The sequence below is a fragment of the Notamacropus eugenii genome, chromosome 3, assembly GCF_028372415.1.
Source record: "Notamacropus eugenii isolate mMacEug1 chromosome 3, mMacEug1.pri_v2, whole genome shotgun sequence".
Classification (NCBI taxonomy): domain Eukaryota; kingdom Metazoa; phylum Chordata; class Mammalia; order Diprotodontia; family Macropodidae; genus Notamacropus; species Notamacropus eugenii.
Genome location: NC_092874.1, coordinates 55,419,211 through 55,438,275, shown reverse-complemented (window position 1 = coordinate 55,438,275; position 19,065 = coordinate 55,419,211). Strand labels below are relative to the sequence as shown.

General features: G+C 39.4%; 1 protein-coding gene across 9 annotated transcripts in view; it reads right to left on the bottom strand.

Moving 5' to 3' along the window:
* LOC140532743 (phosphatidylcholine translocator ABCB4) overlaps nt 1-13,864 on the bottom strand; it is a 116,875-nt gene extending 103,011 nt beyond the window's left edge. For 5 of the 9 annotated variants that reach the window (XM_072651570.1, XM_072651575.1, XM_072651571.1 and 2 more), the window contains exons 1-2: nt 13,343-13,495; nt 13,147-13,232 (exon numbers count right to left, since the gene is read on the bottom strand). In XM_072651570.1, coding sequence (XP_072507671.1) covers nt 13,147-13,232; nt 13,343-13,459 — 203 coding nt within the window. In that variant the 5' untranslated portion in view covers nt 13,460-13,495. Of the gene's footprint in view, nt 1-13,146; nt 13,237-13,342 lie in introns of all 9 variants that reach the window. The other 4 variants (XM_072651573.1, XM_072651576.1, XM_072651572.1 and 1 more) reach the window with 3 other exon arrangements.
* Nucleotides 13,865-19,065: the final 5,201 nt, after the last annotated feature.

Here is a 19,065-nt window from a genome sequence, read left to right as displayed (position 1 = left end):
CATGACAAAACGGAAGATGATAAATGCTGGAGAAGATGTGGGAGAGTTAGAACTCTAATTCGTTGTTGGTGGAGCTGTGAGTTGATCCAACCATTCTGGAGAGCAATTTGGAACTATGCCCAAAGAGCTATAAAAATATGCATACTCTTTGACCCAGCAATACCACTTCTAGATCTGTATCCCAAAAAGATCATAAAAGTGGGAAAAGGACCCACATGTTTAACAAAAATATTTATAGCAGCTTTTTTTGTGGTGGCCAAGAACTGGAAATCGAAGAGATGACCATCAATTGGGGAATGGCTGAACAAACTGTGGTATATGAATGTAATGGAATACCATTGTGCTATAAGAAATGATGAACAGGAAGACTTCAGAGAGACCTGGAAGGACTTAAATGAACTGATGCTGAGTGAAGTGAGCAGAACCAGGAGAACATTATACATAGTAACAGCCACAGTGTGTGAGGACTGATTTTGATACTTAGTCCTTCTCAGCAAAGCAAGGACCTAAAACATTTCCAAAGGACTTATGATAAAAATGCCATCCACATACAGAGAAGAAACTGTGGAGCAGGAATAGAGAATGGAGTGATTATTTTCTCCTTTGTTATGTTTTGTTTTTCTCATGGTTTCTCCCATTTTTTTTCAATCCTTCTATGCAACATGACTAATGTGAAAATGTATTTAATAGGAATATATGTGTAGAACCCATTTAAAACTGCATGTTGTCTTGGGGAGGGAGGGAGAAGGGAGGGGGAGAAAATTTGGAATTTATGGAAGCTATTGTTGAAAACTGAAAACAAATTAATAAATTTGGGGAAAAATAAAGACCAGGACAATAACTAGACAATACTGGGTTTGGAGTCAAACACTTGGACTCCTTTCCCACTTCAGCCACTTAGTATCTGTGTTACTTTTGCCAAGACATTTAGCATTTATGTGCCTTAGGTTTTTCATCTGTCAAAAACAAATGGGGTAGATTCTGGAGACAATTTGGAACTATGTCCAAAGAGCTATAAAACTGTGCATACCCCTTAACTCAGTAATACTTCTACTGGGTCTATATCCCAAAGACATAAAAACAAAAAGGAAAAGGATCTATATGTACAAAAATATTCATCACAGCTCTTTTTTGTGGTGGCAAAGAACTGTAAATTGAGAGAATGTCCATCAATCGGAGAATGGCAAACAAGTTATGGTATATGATTGTGATGAAATATTATTGTGCTCTAAGAAATGAGGTATAGGATGGTTTCAGAAAAACCTGGGAAGACTTATATGAACTGATACAAACTGATGCAAAGTGAAGTGAGCAGAACCAGTAGGACATTGTATATAATAATAGCAATATTGTATGGTGATCAACTGTGAATGATTTAGCTATTCTCAGCAATGCAATGATCCTAGACAATTCTGAAGGACTTATGATGAAAAATGTTCTCCACCTCAAGAGAAAGAACTCATGGAGTCTGAATATACATCAAAGCACATTTTTTTTACTTAACTGTTGTTTGTATTTTCTTTCACAACATGGCTAATATGGAAATATATTTTATATGACTGTACATGTAAAATCTATATTAAATTGCTTGCCTTCCCAAGGAGGGGAGAGGAGAGCAAGGGAGAAAGAGAATTTGGAACTCAAAAATTTTTTTAAAATGAATGTTAGAAATTATTTTTACATGTAATTGGAAAAAAAAGATTAAAAACTTTAAAAATAAATTGGGTTGGACAAGATAATAGTTTCTAAGATCCGGTCCAGCTCCAAAGTAAAAACCATGAACAATTTTCCCAATGAACTAAATTCCTGACATGTAGCCAACCACTTTTTAAATCAGACACTACTGTAGCCATAGCATGAATAACACAACCCAACAACCTCATATTGAAGATTCTCCTCCCGGAGGTTTTAGCTAGGGAGAATCCTAGAGGAGTTAATAATTGGAAGCCAATGCATAACCTATGCAATATGGTACCCCAGAGTCATTTCTTGGCAATGTTTGAGGTGTCTTTTTAGTCATGTCCAAGACATTTTATAGGGGGTGGATTTTTTCTGGGGTTGTGGTCTCAATAGAAATCCTAACCTGTTTCATATTTTATCTGATCTCCACTACCTATGTCTATGTAGGCAGAAGTTGCAGGTGCATAAAATGATCTTTTTTATTATCAAGGTGAAGGAAGGAGAACTGGTCTAAGTTACAAAGGATTTTCAAACAAAACATCAGCTAAACTCAGTATGACAGTGTAGTTTCTTCTTACAGAGAGAAACCATCATTCACAGAGCTATCCTGTCCACCTTACTCAGGTTTCCAAAAAAAACCAAAAATAATCTGACAAAAGCATGAGTCACCTTCACCAGGTACTGCCTGTTTTTATTGCTTTTAAAAATTTACTCTCTGTTCTCAGCTCTTTTTTTCTGGTCTCTGAAGTATATTAATCATTTCTTGCTGAGGCCCAAGTAAGTGGGACCTGCCTAGTCTCAAGTCAACTCTGCTGACCTTGGATACAACCTTTCCTGCTTTCAAGTTCTCTTTCTTCCTAGACCTCTCAATAAAAAAAGGCTTTGGTCCAATATGGGGCCCCAATTGTCCCCTCTATCCCCAGGTCAGATGTCCTGGCTTTGGAAATCCCTTATTCTCCATTCTTAGGGTTATCTTCAATTCCTGGCCTCAAGAACCATCGTATCTTTCTCCATCTTTGCCCTTGTCCTAAAGGGAGGCTGGTGACCTTGCACTGCCCTCCCTCACTCAAATCAAAGTCAACTGCAAGTCGTGTCATCATCTTGATGTCATGGTCCTCTTCAAGAACGAAGGACAAACACAACCACAAAGACACTGTACTCTCTTTGCCCATATCCTACTGCCTTGCCCAGAACTGGAAATAATGGACATAGGTTGTGTGTTGGCTGAATTCTGTTGGGCTTTCTGCACAATCTTCACCCTCCCTCCCTCCCGTGATACAGAGTCTCTTGCTCTTTGTGCATTTTTGTTGGTTGCAGTTGTTCCTTTCAGGAATGTTCTTGAGGTATGATGGTCGAAACCTTCATAATCCACCTCAGATAAACGTGATCACTCCTTTGGTTCCCAATAGTGCTTCATCTGCAGCTTATGTTCACCCTTCTCATATTAATCCTTAATTGTATATTAACCCCAAACTGCTGACAGACTCCTTTGCTCTACCTGCTGCCCCTCCCCCCAAATAGATAGTCAAGCCTTTGAATGCCAGGTTTAGGCTGCTTCTCATCTTTGTGCCTCCACTGCCCAGCTCACAGTCTTGAATATAGAAGATACACAAGGAAGACTAATTGGATTGATCTGATCCACCATGGTACTGAATTCTGTGCCTGTCCTAGGTGCTTCCTTTAGACATCATCTCCTTTCTAGTTTCTACCAGTTTGAGGCTCTTCAACCTTTCCTCTTCTCAATTTCAGGCTTTTTTTAAAATAGGGATTCTATTTAATAGAAGAGCCAAATTCAAAGAATACCTCAAAGAACCAAGTGAGATATTAATATAGTTCATTTTCACATATTAGAGATAATGGGATGAAAGTTTAGTAAAATTATAATGAGGCAGTTAAGTGGCACAGTAGATAGAGCACAGGACCTGGAGTTAGAAAGACCTGAGATCAAATCTAGCTTCAGACACTTACTAGTTAAGAGACCCTGGGCAAGTCACATAATCCTGATTGCCTGAGTTTCTTCATCTATAAAATAAGCTGGAGAAGGAAATGGTAAACCACTCTAATATCTTTGCCAAGAAAACCCAAACTAGAGTGACAAAGAGTCCTACATGATGGAAATGACCGAAAAACAACAAAATTATATTATCTCTTTGTAATCAATGGTATTACTACCAGACTGATAATCTGTTGTATAGTTTATCCATGTTAATCTTTAACCAAGTTAACATGTTAACCTTTAAATGGCAGGCACATTTAACTTCCTCAGCTACCCAGTATAGGCTTCCAGGCTTCTTCTTTCCTTGCCGAATCAGTGTGTGCTTAGGAAGCATCCACTGATTATAATATATTCTTAAATGCAACATAATTAGAAAGACAAAGGTGCAACATGAAGCCAATTAGAATTTTAAAAATCCAGTTACTTTGGATGGTTCTCTGGCTATTCCTTCAGCTTTATGCTTATGCCAGATTTTGTCTATTTCAATATTTATCATTTTAACTAAGATTTCAAAATCAGCAATATAGGTGTATTCCAGCTGAAATACCGTCCTTGGCTGGTAGCCACTGCTTTCCCCCTGCCTTCTGGAACAACGCACTGTTAATTATAATTTCCACACATCTATCTCAATCAGTTCACTCATGCCCAGCAGACTTCATCAAATGTAAATAGTAATTCGTTCTTTAGTAGATTGATGACATCGGTGTGGCAACACTGCCCTGCTGTAGGTAGTAGCATCTCTAGGGCTTTGCATCCTTCGTGTCACAAGACTATAAAGTTCCAACTAAAGGGATTTTGGAGACTATCTGGCCCCAATCCCTAACTTTTCAGATGAGAAAACTGAGGCCCTGAAAAGGTAACTTATACAAGTTCACACAACTCTTCCCACAAATCCTCCTGAGGATTTTTCCAATATATAGAAACTTTCATCTAGTTTTCTTTTTTTAAGTATAGCTTGGTTTTCTTTTGAAAAGCATATATTAAATTGAATATGGTAGCACCCATATCTCCCTCCTTGTCTGTGCCCCTTCTGAACTGCCTCCTAGCTATTTTTATGTTCCCTTGTTTCTGGTTTCTTCTTTTCAATCTAGTCCTTTTTATGTTAGCACTATATATTAAATCAGCATATAATCCCAAACTTAGTTAAGACAAATGCTAATCCCAATCATCATATAATTTAAAGGTCAGAGGAACATAGATTTAGAGGTCATCAAATCCATCCCCCTCGTTTTACAGATGGGGAAACTAAGGTTAAGTGACTTGCCTAGGATACACAGACAGTAAATACCTGAGCCATGATTTGAACTGAGATCTTCCATACTTCACATCCAGCAGCCTATGCATTGCCCTATGCTATCTCTCCTTAAAGATGAGGATTTTCCCTAAACAGATAGCACACACTGGTTGTTGTCAACTGCTCCAAATTATCCACATATGTTTTTATTGTTTGAAGGCTTCGTTAATTGTCCATCTGTAGGAACAGTTCTATTATTAAGACTTTTAGGTTGGAAAATAATCCATTCATCTGATGAAACAAAGGTATGGGCTAGAGGTTCTTTGTCAAATGTTAAATTGTCAGTTTGAGATTGTGGTCCCAACAGTTTGAAGTTCCCTTGTTATCAACACGGGGAAGATATATCATAACACATTCTATAATCTATGCCACAATGTTATTATTGATGACCGAGCTTCAACTAGCTGAGTCAAATAACTTTTTGGATCTGGTCCAAACCTCTGATTTTACAGATGAGGAAACAGGCCCAGAGAGGGGACTTATTCAAGATCACACAGGTCTTCCCATAAATCTTCCTTAGAGGATTTCTCCAAAATATGGGAAACTTTCATCTAGTTTTCCTTTTTTTAAAGTATAGCTTGGTAACTGTTTTGACATCGGAACACAGGTGGCTTCCCAACCTACTTATGGAATTCAGGAAATTACAAAGCATTTTAGCTATGAAACAAAATCTGCACAATAACCTATTAAGGAAACAGTAGAAAATAATGAATACTGTGCACTTTCTTAAAAGGGGAATAATTACATTTACATGTATTTTCAAAGAATAAAGTCATAACTGGAGCAAGTGTAATAAAATTAGGTATTTTGAAAAGTCCTTTGCATCTTTTTTTTTTTTTTTGCTAGAAGACAAAACAATGCCCATTTTGTAGTTCCACTCCAATTTTTAATAATTTGATAATAATAAAAAATAATTAATGCTGGGCAGCTAGGTGGTACAAAGGATAGAGTGCTGTGTCTAGAATCAGGAAGCCCTGACATTAAATCTGTACTCAGACACTAGCTGTGTGACACTGGGCAAGTCACGTAAGTCTATATGCCTCAGTTTCCTCTTCTGTCAATGTGATGGAGAAGGAAATGAAAGACTACTCTAGTATCTTTGAAAAAAAAAACCCAAATGGGGTTGCAAAAAGTTGGACATGACTGAAATGACTGAAACACAGAAACAGTAACAGCAACAAATCATACAAAATGGGAGAATGATTTTTAACAATTAGAGCTCATTGAATTCATGAAGTGATCAAAACTGGATGCCAGATTCATGCCTCACTAGAAGAAGATTCTACTCAGCCTTCTTCCCAATTCTTGCCTTTTTCAGAAAAGTTATTACCAAAGATCTTATTAATGATGAGCCCAGACTTTTTTCTCTATTGTTTCCTTCCCTCTCTCCCCCACTCTCAAAGTTTTAGGGGGAGGAGGAGGAGGAAAAGGAGGAAAAAGAGAAGAAGAAAGAAGAAAGGGAAGGGGAAGGGGAATGTAGGGGGCACCTGAGGTCAGAGGCACATTTAACTACTTGAAATACTGGTTTCCCTTGTACTCTAGCATAATGTCTCCAGACCCACAGAAAGTGTTCATTGTAGAGACCAAGTACATCCACTGCTGTGTTGGGGGTGGGGGGAAAGCATCCTTTCTTATGCTGCTAAGGACTCTTCCTTGCCCTTATACTACATGTACATCTCCTGCTCATCCTTAAAGAAGGGAGCTACAGGACAAGGTAGGAGGAGTACCTCCTGCCAAAGCAGCTCTTAAGTCTTACTTGGTCAGAATGCAGCACCCCATTCTGACCCCACTGACAAGAGTAGTATCCTAAGATTGTCTGACAACTTGTCCAACACCAGATCCACTGAGCTCAATGGAAATGTCCCACCTATGTCTCAAAAGCTTAGCAGCAGCCATGAAAATCAATAAAAAAATTCCATGATATTTCATCCCTGGGGTATCATTCCACTTTGTGATAATAGATATCCTAACTAAAGTGATTTCCTTACTTCCCTGAGCTGGACCCCTACCAGGACCAGAAAGGTACCTTCTTGCTCTCTGATTTCCTCATATCAGATCCAATCAGGTTCCCCAGGATGTCTCATTGACTGTCAAGATTAAGATTCACTCTGCATGGAGTATCACATCACCAGGTTCATTGGTGCATAGAACAATATATAAAGCTCCATATCTCCTCCCAGGGCAGTTAGATGGCTCAGACTCCAGATGGCCCTGGAGCTCAAATCCAGACACAAATGTTCACTATGTGACCCTGGTCAATCATTCAAAATGTTTGCCTCAGTTTCTTCTATTGTAAAATGGGGAACCCTGGAGGAGGAAATGGCAAACAACTCCGGTATCCTTGCCAAAAAATCCCAAAAATGGAGTCATGAAGAGTCAGGCATGACTAAACAGTTTAACAACAAGATTTAACAACATTTATCCTACCACCAAGATAACTGAATTGGAGAAACAGAATCCAAAGTAGCAAAACAAAATAAAACAGGCTAGTGTGTGATTAGTTCCTAAGACTGAGGAAAGGAATCATCATTTAATTTTAAAAAATACTACTATGAAGACTGGGTTTTTAGACCTATACCACACATCTATGTTTTTGGATCTGTGATCTCGCTGGTATAGACCAGACGTGTCAAACATTAGGCTTACAGGCCACATGTGGCCCAACACACTCCAGAAGGTGACCCAAACCAAATAATAATGTAATTCCTATCTGATTTTAATGTGATGATGCCTTAATATATATGCACATATACACATGTATGTATATATGTATGCATACCTACATGTACGTGTATACATATCTGTGAGTAATGTATGTGTATATATACATACAATACACACATATCTATATATCTCTGTCTACCTATCTATGCACACATGTGGTTTCCTAAGTCAATATATGGCCTGCAAAGATCTTTATGGATGGTTTAGTGGCCATGGTTTCTCTTTGAAGTTTAATACCACAGGTATAATGAACTTCCCTCACTAAGGTTGATGAGCATCTGCTTTGCAATTTATAGTCTTAGAGAGTTGGCTGGGAACTAGCAAGTCAACTCTAGAAGTTAAGTGACCTGCACCATGTCCCGCAGCTGACATATGTCAGAGGCAGGGCTAGAAATCAGGTCATCCTAACTCCAAGGCAGGCCTTCCAGCAACCATGCCAAGCTGCCTCTCATCATGTACCACACTCTGCAATAAATATTACTGGACCAATTATCTAAACATTTTAAAAATAATTCAGAACAGAGGAAAAGTAATATTTGTTTCAACTACAGGAAGGAAGTACATTTTTACTAAACAAAGAGAAGATATTTTTGTAGGTTAAATTGATGGGTTTGGTTACGTAAAAAGGAGTTTGTGAAAAAAAATCTCTAAAATAATTTTAATGGAGAAAAATTTTCAATAAGTCTATATGATAAAAGTCTGATACATAGAATGTATAAGGAACTGATGTTTATCTGTAGGAATAAAATACTTTCCTCAGTGGAGAAATAGTTAAAGTACATAAAAGCCCATTTTTGAAGAAGGAAATACAAATTGTTATTAGCTACCTGAAAAGATGCCCAGATTTCCCACTAGAAAAATACAAATCAAGATAACCTTAATATAGGTTCTTATACTCACTAAATTCTCAAAAAATATTTTAAAAATTACAAAAATCAAATGCTTTAGGAGCTGAGAAGCAAGTACCCTATTGTAGCACCTAGTGCTACACAGTAATTACTTAGCAAATATTTGTTGCAATATGAATTACATTGTATTGTATTGTATAGTATTGTAGACTGCTGTGACCCTTTTGATGATCAACATGAAAATATACAATAAAATCACAGAGCCATCAATTCCACTGTTATGACTTTTCTAGTGTCTAACATAGTATCTGGAATGCAGCTGGTGCATGGCAAATGCTTACTAATTGCTTGATTTAGCCTAAAGATTGTGGGGAAAGTCCTATCAATATAAAAATATCAATAGCCACCTTCTTTGTAATAGGAAAAATCAGAAACAATTTATATGCTCAATAATTGGAGAAGAGCTAAATAAATTATGGTATTTATAATTTACTGGAAATCATAAATATTTACGTCATGTTATCCAAGAAAATATGGAAAGACTTTTATGAAGTGATTCAGAGAAAGGCAAGCAGAACCAGAATAGCATACACATTGGTTACAATTATGTGTTTTAAATATAAAGGGGAAAAAAATCAAAGGTAACAGAATTGACCAGGGACAGAGGACAAACAACTATTTTTTTATTACTTTGCTTGGTTCCCTTTTATGGAAATGTGGAGTATAATATGGTTAAAGTTTTAAGTATTCTCTTAAGATGCTATTTTTCATGTTTATATTTATCATTGTTAGTGTACAATAATGTTTTAATTACAGCCCTGCTCTAGTGTCTACTTCAGAATTCTGTTAAAACAACTCTGCTCACCTCCCTACTTCAAGAATTACTTTTTTATGAATGGTAGCCTCCTTTCCCAGTTTTTCCTTTCCTTGCATCCCAATCCCTGCACTTAAAGGGAAGTGGAGGTTACTGAACAATATCCAAATGTGAAGTCAGCTAGTACTCATTAGCTCTTAGAGTTGGGGGAACAGGTCTCCCTGTCCTCATATAACCTTCAATACCAAAGGACCATCTCTAAAAATGGTTGGTGGGATTGATGAGTCCCTTTCCCCATCACTCAAGAGATAAGCCTTGGGGTCTTGTTAGGAGTACCTTTCTTGCTACTCATTCAACCATAAATACTGAATCCTCACCCACCCCTAATAATCAAGGATGGCTAAGAGAAATGAATAAGCCCAAGAAATCTTAGAACTGTGGAAGTTATGGGTTGGTGCCCAGTAATCTAGTGGACTGGCATGACTACAAATCTAAGGAGACAGAATGGAAGCCAGCCTTCAAGAGCATGCTCTGGACTTAGTAGCAGTCTTCTATCAATGCTACTTCACCAAGGCACAGTCTCTAATTCCAGAAAGGCATTCCAGTGGGATGAACTGTGTCCAGTTCCATAACAGTGCTTATGCAATGGATCATGGGGCAAGACCAACTTGGTGTCATGAGACAGAGTGGAGCCAGGCATGGGTTGTGATCAGAATACAGCCATCATAGAAGACCATCTTGGATGAGGAAACTTCTTCAGTCACTGATACCTTAAAAACAGGGGTTCTCAAACTGAGGTCTTTTGACTTATTTTAAAAAATATTTTGATGACTATATTTCAACCTCATTGGTTTGCTTTGTAACCCTACATATTTCGTTTCAAGCAGAACAAAACCATTCTTCTGAGGTACCCAAAAGCTTCATCAGACTGCCATAGGAATCCATGACAACAATAAAGGTTAAGTACCTGTTCTTTACAGTTGCAATTATACTTAACCTTTCCCTCCTCGAGGGAAATATGAAACCTTAAGCTATACAGGAGAAAGAGCTTCTCTCTATTCTGCATCCTTATTACATAACATCATTTTTCATGATCAGAACCATGGTTGGAACTCATAAAATGTTCAACCAATTCAGTCTATGAATTCTGTGTCACTGAACATGTTCCATAGTTACTGACTCGTGATTAGTCCCTCTGTTGTACCATCTGTTATTTTCCTTTACCTCCAAATTAACACTGTTGATTTTAACGACGAATATGATATGAGAATCTTGAGGAATTCCTGGTACAGGAGGAACTTCTTCCACCAATGCAAATTCCATCTAGTCTTTGATTTTGTGGATAAGAGTAATCTTAAGAGCAATGAGTTTGTGACTTGCCCAAGGTCAGAGAGCTTGTGAGAAGTGGGTTTTAAAGCCAGTTTCTTCAGACTCTCATCCCAGCACTTTACATACTGGACCACTGCTGTCTCTCACTTTATATGCTTTTCAGGGGATGATACTTCTGATTTCAATGATGTACATAACTTCTTCTACCAGTGCAGACCAGCATCAGCTTGAAAACTTATACTTCACAAACATAAGTTCTTAGCCTTGGAACAGCAGACCCCTTGAGTAAATTTTAGGAGATATGAGAACTTAGATGGAAATTTTCCTAACCTTTAGCTGAAAATTAGCATTTCCTTCATTATTTAAAAACATTACTCTGGGAAAGGGTTCACAGTCTTCTCCAGACTGCCAAAGGGGTCCATAACACAGAAGAAGTTATCTGGGGGAAAGAGGAGATTAAATGATTTGCCCAGGGGAAAAGAGCCAGTATGGGTTCAGGCTTAAATCAGTTATTTCCTCAATCCGAGATTGGAAATTACCTTTATCCATTATGCCACACTGCCTTTGAACTTTATAAGTTTCTATAATTGGAATTTTACACCATATAAACAAAAATAAAACAACTAGAATTTATAAAGTACTTACTATGTGCCAGACACTTCACAAAAAATTATCATTTGATCCTCACAACAACCTTGTGAAGTAGGTTGTTGTGTTATCTCCATTTTACAGTTGAGGAAACTCAGGCAAAGAGATTGAGCAATGTGTTCAAGGACACATAGCTTGTAAATGTCAGAGGCCAGATCTCAGGACCCAACACTTTCTCTGTATCACCTAGCTGTCCAAACCATCTGTTTAGCTTTTTCCTTAATACTATCCAGGGAAATTCCACTGAAGTCTTACTTTAATGCATCATCACTGTGGAAAGAAAGTCACCCTGGCTATTCAAATGCTATGTCAAGGGAGTACATGGTCCAGTAGATTCTACAAAACATAAGGAAGGTCCAGAATTACTAATGTATTGTCTGGCTGTCATCTGAAAATAAGCTCAGATAAATTTTAAAAGATTTGTGTCCAAATTAGCTGAAGAATTCATTAAATTATACAGGATGTCAATCTCTGTGGGTAGAAGGAGCACCCAAAGACATAAAATCCCAGACCCTAGAAGTACTGAAATAGTCAGTAAAGTGAAATTTTCTATGGATTTTTGCCACTGATATTGAGGAGGGAAAAACTGCAGTTTTCCATGTAGAATGAGAGTGTCTGGTATAATGGTAAGAGCAGTGGAGTTCTAGGTAAAACAACTTGTCTCCCAGATTCCAGAGAACCTCTGTTATCTTTCGAAAAGTCACTAAGCTTTTCTTGGTCTCAGTTTCTTCATATGCAACAGGACAGGGTTAGACTAGGTAATCTCTAAAGCCTCTTCCGGCCCTAAAATCCTATGAGCCTAAAAAATGACAATAAATTATCAGCCAGTATTCACACCGGAGGGGCACATTTTCAGCTAACTAATCAGTCCTAGACAGCTTGGAGGAATAACCAGTGGGAAGTGATGCCTTCCTGGGTTGATCATTTGGCAAAGCAGTTCAATTAGTTCTGGCTGGCCTGGCATGAACTCAGACACTTGTAAGCAACAGTTTCCTCAGCTACCTGGGTCTAAATGAAAAGAGGATTCCTTCCACCTACTACGTCACATGAGAGACCTTTCCAGGATTATGAGCTTTACTAACAAGCCATCTCCAGAGCACCAAAGATACTTGCTCCCATCAGAGACCAAAACGATACATTTCCCAAAGCTTAAAACCAGGGTGCCCCATGACTAGCCAAACAGAGCTCAGGGTTTTTCACGCTCTCACTTCAAGCACGACTGAATTGGAACCAAACAGTAACTACTCGGGGAGAAAGACTGCTGCGGAAAGGCCCCTTTCCAAAGGGGGAAAGGACGATGGGGGAGGGAATATGACAATTGCAGGGCTGACCTTCTTTCCTCTGCTTTCTTTAAAGAAAAATAAAGCACCCCAAAGACAAAAAACAAGAGGGGGAAAAAAGACCCACCAGATGTAGACATGGGTTCTTTGAGGGTGCATCCACACCACTCCATAACTCTCTGGTTTCCCAAATGTGATCTATGCACAAATATTTGTCTGAGGCTTTCCTGCCAGGAACACAGACAAGAAGGGCAGCCTTTTCTTCTCCAGTCCTCCTCCGGAAGGAGACTGGCAGATGCTGCTGCTCGGATGCTGGGAGCTTCCCAACCCAAACCAAACAACGACAACAACAAAAACTTTTGCTCCAAGGTCAAAATCTCCAGACCAGCCTCCCCAGAGGCTCTAAGGGGGGACGCTTCCTTTTATAGATTCCGAATGAAAGATGGGCAGCAAGAGCTTCTTCGGATTTGTTTTTCCTGGGCCAAGTTAGACACTAGGCACCGGTACCGAAATGCAATGACGAGTGTACGGACCTGGTGGTGGCTAGTTCAAAGTCACCCTCGGCTCCCGAGGAGCTGCCGGCGGTCCCGTTCCTCCCGTCCTCACGATCCATCTCAGCCTGCCTGGGAGAAAAAAGCACGGGACTGAAGAGCACATGCACTTGTCTCCTGGCACCCTCCCCACCCCCCACGTCCAGCATCCTCTCCCCAGCCGATCCTCCTCCCTCACCTCCCTGGATGGCTGGGGGCACATCGGCAGCTCGGGCAGCGTCCCCCGGGCGGCTCGTTTTCCCTCGCCCTCCCTGGGAAGCCTGCCGTGGCCAGCCAGAGTCCGGAGGCCCGCCATCCCCGGCCGGGGCCGCCCGCGTGCTCCTGGGCCCCCGCTCACCTCCAAGTTCTCCGTCCCGCTCTGAGAACACCCAGCTCCCTCGGACACGGCCGAGGCCCAGGGCACTGGACTTTGCTCGCCGCGGCCTCGCCGCCTCCTCCGCCCAGCCCCACGCAGCCTGACCTCTCGGGGCGCTGCAGGTCAACGCCTCCCGGGGCCGCCGGGGGCTGGGGGGCTGTCGGGGCCCGCAGGAGGAGCTGCTGGGAGAGGGGCACCCTCCGCGCCCCGCGCCCCCCACCCCCACTGCAGGCCTCCCGGGCCGTGGGGAGTGGCCGTCGCCTCCTTCCCGCGGCCCGGCCCGGCCCGGCCAAGTCCTGATGGGGCGGGGGCAGCAGTGGATGCTGCTGTGATGATACCCGAGCCAAGCCCTGCCAAGCCTGAGAGCTGGGATATTTCCCCTGGCGATTCTAGTCTCTCTGAAACACTCTAAGTGCCCGGCAGTTTACTTTATCACTTGTACAATATTCACACGCACACGCACACACACTCACACACACACACACACTCACAGACACACACACACACACACACACACACAACCTTAGCTGTTGCAGGGGCACAGACTGTTTCTTTCCCTTTCATGCCCATATGGGCCACTTTTTCTGGTTGCCAGCCAGAGATCACAGGGCTGAAAAGAATCCAGTGGAGACCTCTGTACCAGCTCTCCTTTCCCACTCCAAACGACCCCTCCTCGAGACCCTGAAATGACTCCTGTTAAGTGGCTATTTATCCACTCCTTAGAATTCCAGAGATGGAGAACCAATCTATGCAAGTAATGAATCTTCAGAAGCAAAAGGGTTTTCCTTATGTTTAGCCTTTCTCTTGCCCAAAATTCCTTTGAGTTTTAAAGCTAGAAAGGATGCTTAAGGTCATCTTATCCAAAACTTTCCTTTGAAAAAGTTTAAATGCCTTTTGTTTTCACAATCCTTCCCCCTCTTTCTTCTTACCTCCCTCTGCATCTCTTGATACTTAGGTGATAGACCAGGATGCATGCTGGAGGAGGAGTCAGGAAAATCTAAGTCAGAATCCTATCTCACTAGCTGTGTGATTAGGGCAAAGTTATTTGATTTCTCTCAGTTCAGTTTCCTCATCTGTCAAAGATGGATAATAATAGCACCCACCTCGTAAGTTATTGTGGGGATCAAGTAAGATAAATTACCTTGCAAACCTTAAAATTCCACATATATGTTGGCCAATATTGTTCTTATTTTCATTGCCTTCCCACATTTTCCTGAATTCTGACATTCTTTTTATGACCGTGTGGCATACCATCAGCATTCTTGGCAGAAGCCATCTTGAAAGATTAACTTTGACTTCACCTGGGACTTAGTTGAGATTTTATCTCCCACATGAACAAACTGAAGAAAAGGGAGAGAATTTTTTTAGTTTGAACTTTTTCTGTTCTCCATTCAAACCACTCTGCTCTTATTCCTGTCTACTATAATTAGACCAATGCAGGATCCTGAGGTGGGTTCTTTTGGTCACTATTTCAAGACCCTGACAGAGACATGTTGTGTCTGCTCTGCATCAATTAGGAATCTCCTGAACATGAAGTGACATGCAAATAAATTGAATTGTGAAGCCTGAAGAAAAGATGGTTGACAAGTAACTTAATAAAGTCTTCTCCATCTCTACAAAAGAAGTAGGAGAAAGATGGGAATGTGAGGGATGAAGATGGAGAAAGAATCTGAAGTTTAAAGTGTCAAATAATACTAAAGAGGTTGTGTGTGTGTGTGTGTGTGTGTGTGTGTGTGAGTGTGTGTGTGTGTGCATTTGTCTGAACTAACACAGGGAATTTGCCTTTGAAGGAAAACAGTCTTTGTATCTATTGGTTTTGAGGGATGAGATCCCAAGTAGAATGTGTATCTTTGCTGGAAAAAGTCCTGTGAACATCTATGTATTTGTGTATCCAACTGGATTCCACCCAATTTTGAGTTCCCTTTATGTTTCTATGGCAATATCACTGCACTATCTCCTGATATAATAGATTATAAATTCCTCCACCAAACTATAGACATTTAAGATCAGGAACAACTTTTAATTAATTTTTTTAATTGCCCACAGTGCCTTAAACTTAGGAAACAGCCAATACTTTGGAAAGTTTTATTTTTCTGTGGCAGAGGATCTTCAGCTTATTTGTGTCATGGATGCTTTCGCCATTGGTGAAACCAATGGGCACCTTCTCAGAATTTCAGAACTTGCGTGTTCCTGACTCCGGGTCCAACACTAATATTTGTAAATCACTTTACAAGTATTAAAGCGCTACACAAATGCTATCGGTTGTTATCGTTAATTTGACCTGCTCCAGTGCCTCACTGTGGTGGGAGGGATGATGAGCTTTGGAAGGCTATGCCAGTGCCTTGTAAGGTCTGGCAGGATACAGCATGATAGAAAAGCTTTTGGATACAGTCCCAGCAAGTCTCTGCTTTCTGAGAATCAATCTAGATTAGTGTCTAGAGGCTCAGCACCAGTAGACTAATCATTCAGTGATGAAATATTTAGCTATAGAAGAGGGCTTCTTAACCTGGGGTCCATGGGTATATTTTCAGAAAGTCCATGGAGTTGAATAGGAAGGGAAAAAAACCCCAAAGAAACGACACGTTTATTTTTATTAACCTTTCACTGAAATGTGATATTATCATCAATTATTTTTAAAGCATCATTATTCTGAAAAGGAGGCCAGCAAGTTGGTACAGTGGAGAGAGTGCCTGGCCTAGAGTCAGGAAAACTCATCTTCCTGAGCTCAAAGCAGTCCTCAGACATTTAGTAGCTATGTGACGCTGGGCAAGTCACTTCTCCCTGTTTGCCTCAGTTTCCTCATCTGTAAAATGAGCTAGAGAAGGAAATGACAAACCACTCCAGTATTTCTGGCAAGAAAATTCCAAATGGGATCACAAAGAGACAGACATGATTGAAAAAGGACGGAACAACAATGTGTTAATCACTGTGCTAAGTGCTGGGGATACAAAGACAAAAAAACAATTCCAGCTTCCCAAAAAGCATCTCTAACCTAGTGAGGGAGACAACATGCAAACACTTATAAACAAAATACATACAGGTTCAATGAATTAATTTAAATTGTTAATTTATTATTGAATTATTAATTTAAATTAATGTTAATTTAATTTAAATTAATTAATCTCAGAGAGAAGGCCCTAAGATCACAGATATTCAAACCATCTAATGGGAAGGTCATTCCACAGAGCCAGCAAGGAAAAATTGTTCATTTTTATAATACTGATATTATGTGTGTGTGAATATATTTCTTCTGACTCTGCTCATTTCACTCTGTATCAATTCATATAAGTCTTTCCATATAGTTTTAAAATTATCTTTAATCCTCATTCATATGCTAATTTGTTTTATCATTCCCAAACTGATGGGCATCCCTTCAGTTTTCTTTATTTTTCCAACACAAAAATATAAGTATGTTTATACCCATAGGATCTTTTCTTTTCTTTAATCTCTTTGGGGGAAAGCCTCAGTAGAGCTATACTATTTTGTGTATCATTCCAAATTGTTTTCCAAACTGATTGGAACCTTTCATAAGCTACACCATCCATGCAACTGTTTTCCTTACAGATCCTCTGGTATCAGTCATTTCCTTTTTTAGTAATCTTTATCAATCTGATTGGTGGGATATGGAACCTCAGAATTGCTTTGATTTTTATTTCTCTAATGATCAAATATATTTATAAATAGAAATATGTGAAATATCAAAATAAAATGAGTATTTTTTTTCATGGATTCTTGCATAGATGGACCAATATAATTGCCTTTTGTATATGAATGAAAATTTTATGATTCAGTGTTTTTATTTTATTATATACAGTAAGATTTAAACTATAATAATAATCATAGTTATAATTATAGCCCTGTATGCATGTCAGCCACATGGAATCTTATTCTCTAGAGATCTTTATGATGATAATAATAGCTCACATTTAGGTAGTGCATTATGTTCTACAAGGCACTTTATATGGACAGATTTTTATCAGGCAGTTATGATTTTGCTTGGACCATAGTGGCTAGAGTACCATGCCTGAAGTCAGGAAGATTCATGTGCCTGAGTTCAAATCTGGCCTCAGACACTTACTAGCTGGGTGACCCTGGGCAAGTCACGTAACCTTGTTTATCTCAGTTTCTTCATCTGTAAAATAAGCCTGAGAAGGAAATGGCAAACCATTGCACTGCGTTTGCCAAGAAAACCCCAAATGGAGTTACAATCAGAACCACACGTGACTGAAAAACAACTGAACAACAACTGATTTTGCTATGAGATAGAAAGGCAACCTAGAAGTTCCTTTCAGGTTTTCTGATTTGAACATCCTTAGGTGTTTTTTTTTTCTACTTTGGTTGTGTTTGTATCTAGCTAATGATTCCATCCTTTTATTCCCTAGTTTGTAACTGGTTCCCAGGTGAACTGTCACTCTCCTATATGCACAGGTCTGTTGCACAAGATCTCAGTTGTTTTCAAACTTTCTACTGCTTAATCTTTTTGACATCTCTCTAAATTTTATATACTTAGCCTTGGTTTATATAGCTTATTTCCCACCAACCCTAATCTCACATACTCCAACCCATGTCATAAGATCATAAATTTAGAGCAGGAAGGTGACTTCTGATGGAAGTCATCTAACACTTTATACATGAGGAAACTGAGGCCCAGACAGATTTGGTAAAGATGGAATGGAGCAGATTCAGGATTCAGACCCAGTCCTTTGATTCCAAAATCAATCATCTTTCCATTCAGTACACCTCCCCCCACCTCAAGTTTTTTTCTCACCACTTCATCTCTAAAACAACTGCTAGTCCTTTGTAACTTTTCTTTTAAAAAATATTTCTTGAATCCCTACTCTTTCCTCCTTCTTATAAAATGCATGAGATAAAAAGGATTCTTTTAAGTACATGGTGTCCAGCACATCCCCAGGCGCTCGATGTAGTCAGTGATGGGGATGATAATGATTTGGTTCCTTGTGTTCTGTTTTTTACCTTTCTAAGCCATGGTAGACTTGTAGGCAGCTCTGCATTTCACTTTTAGAAACATTCAGTGGAGATATTGTTAATAAACACTGAGATAATATTGTTTATTCCAGCCTAGAGAAATAACACACAAGGGTAGCCTTGGGAGGTCCAAGGTCAAATTGCCTCATGAAACTCTTATGTTGGCTAGCTATGCCATGCAGAGCAACAAAATGGACAGAAACTAGTCAAAGATTGAAGGTTATTTATGTTGAAGTAGACGAGGTTGTCATAAAACTATAACTTTGCAAAATGCCACTCTTTGTTTAGCCACATGTCCAAGTATTTGTAAACACAATCCAAAAATATCTCAAAATAATTTAGGGGAGGGAATGGACTATTTCCTATAAGACTCAAATTTACAGTTCCATATCAATTAACTCAGTCAATGATTCTCAGCCTTAATTTTAAGACCTTAATAAATGCCATTTGATTGATTAATTTAATTAATTTTTGGTCTTCTGACATTTTCTGCGACTTCAAAGGATGCTGTGAAATTCTTTTTTTAATTACATTTTTATTCTGAAGTTAACAAACATCAA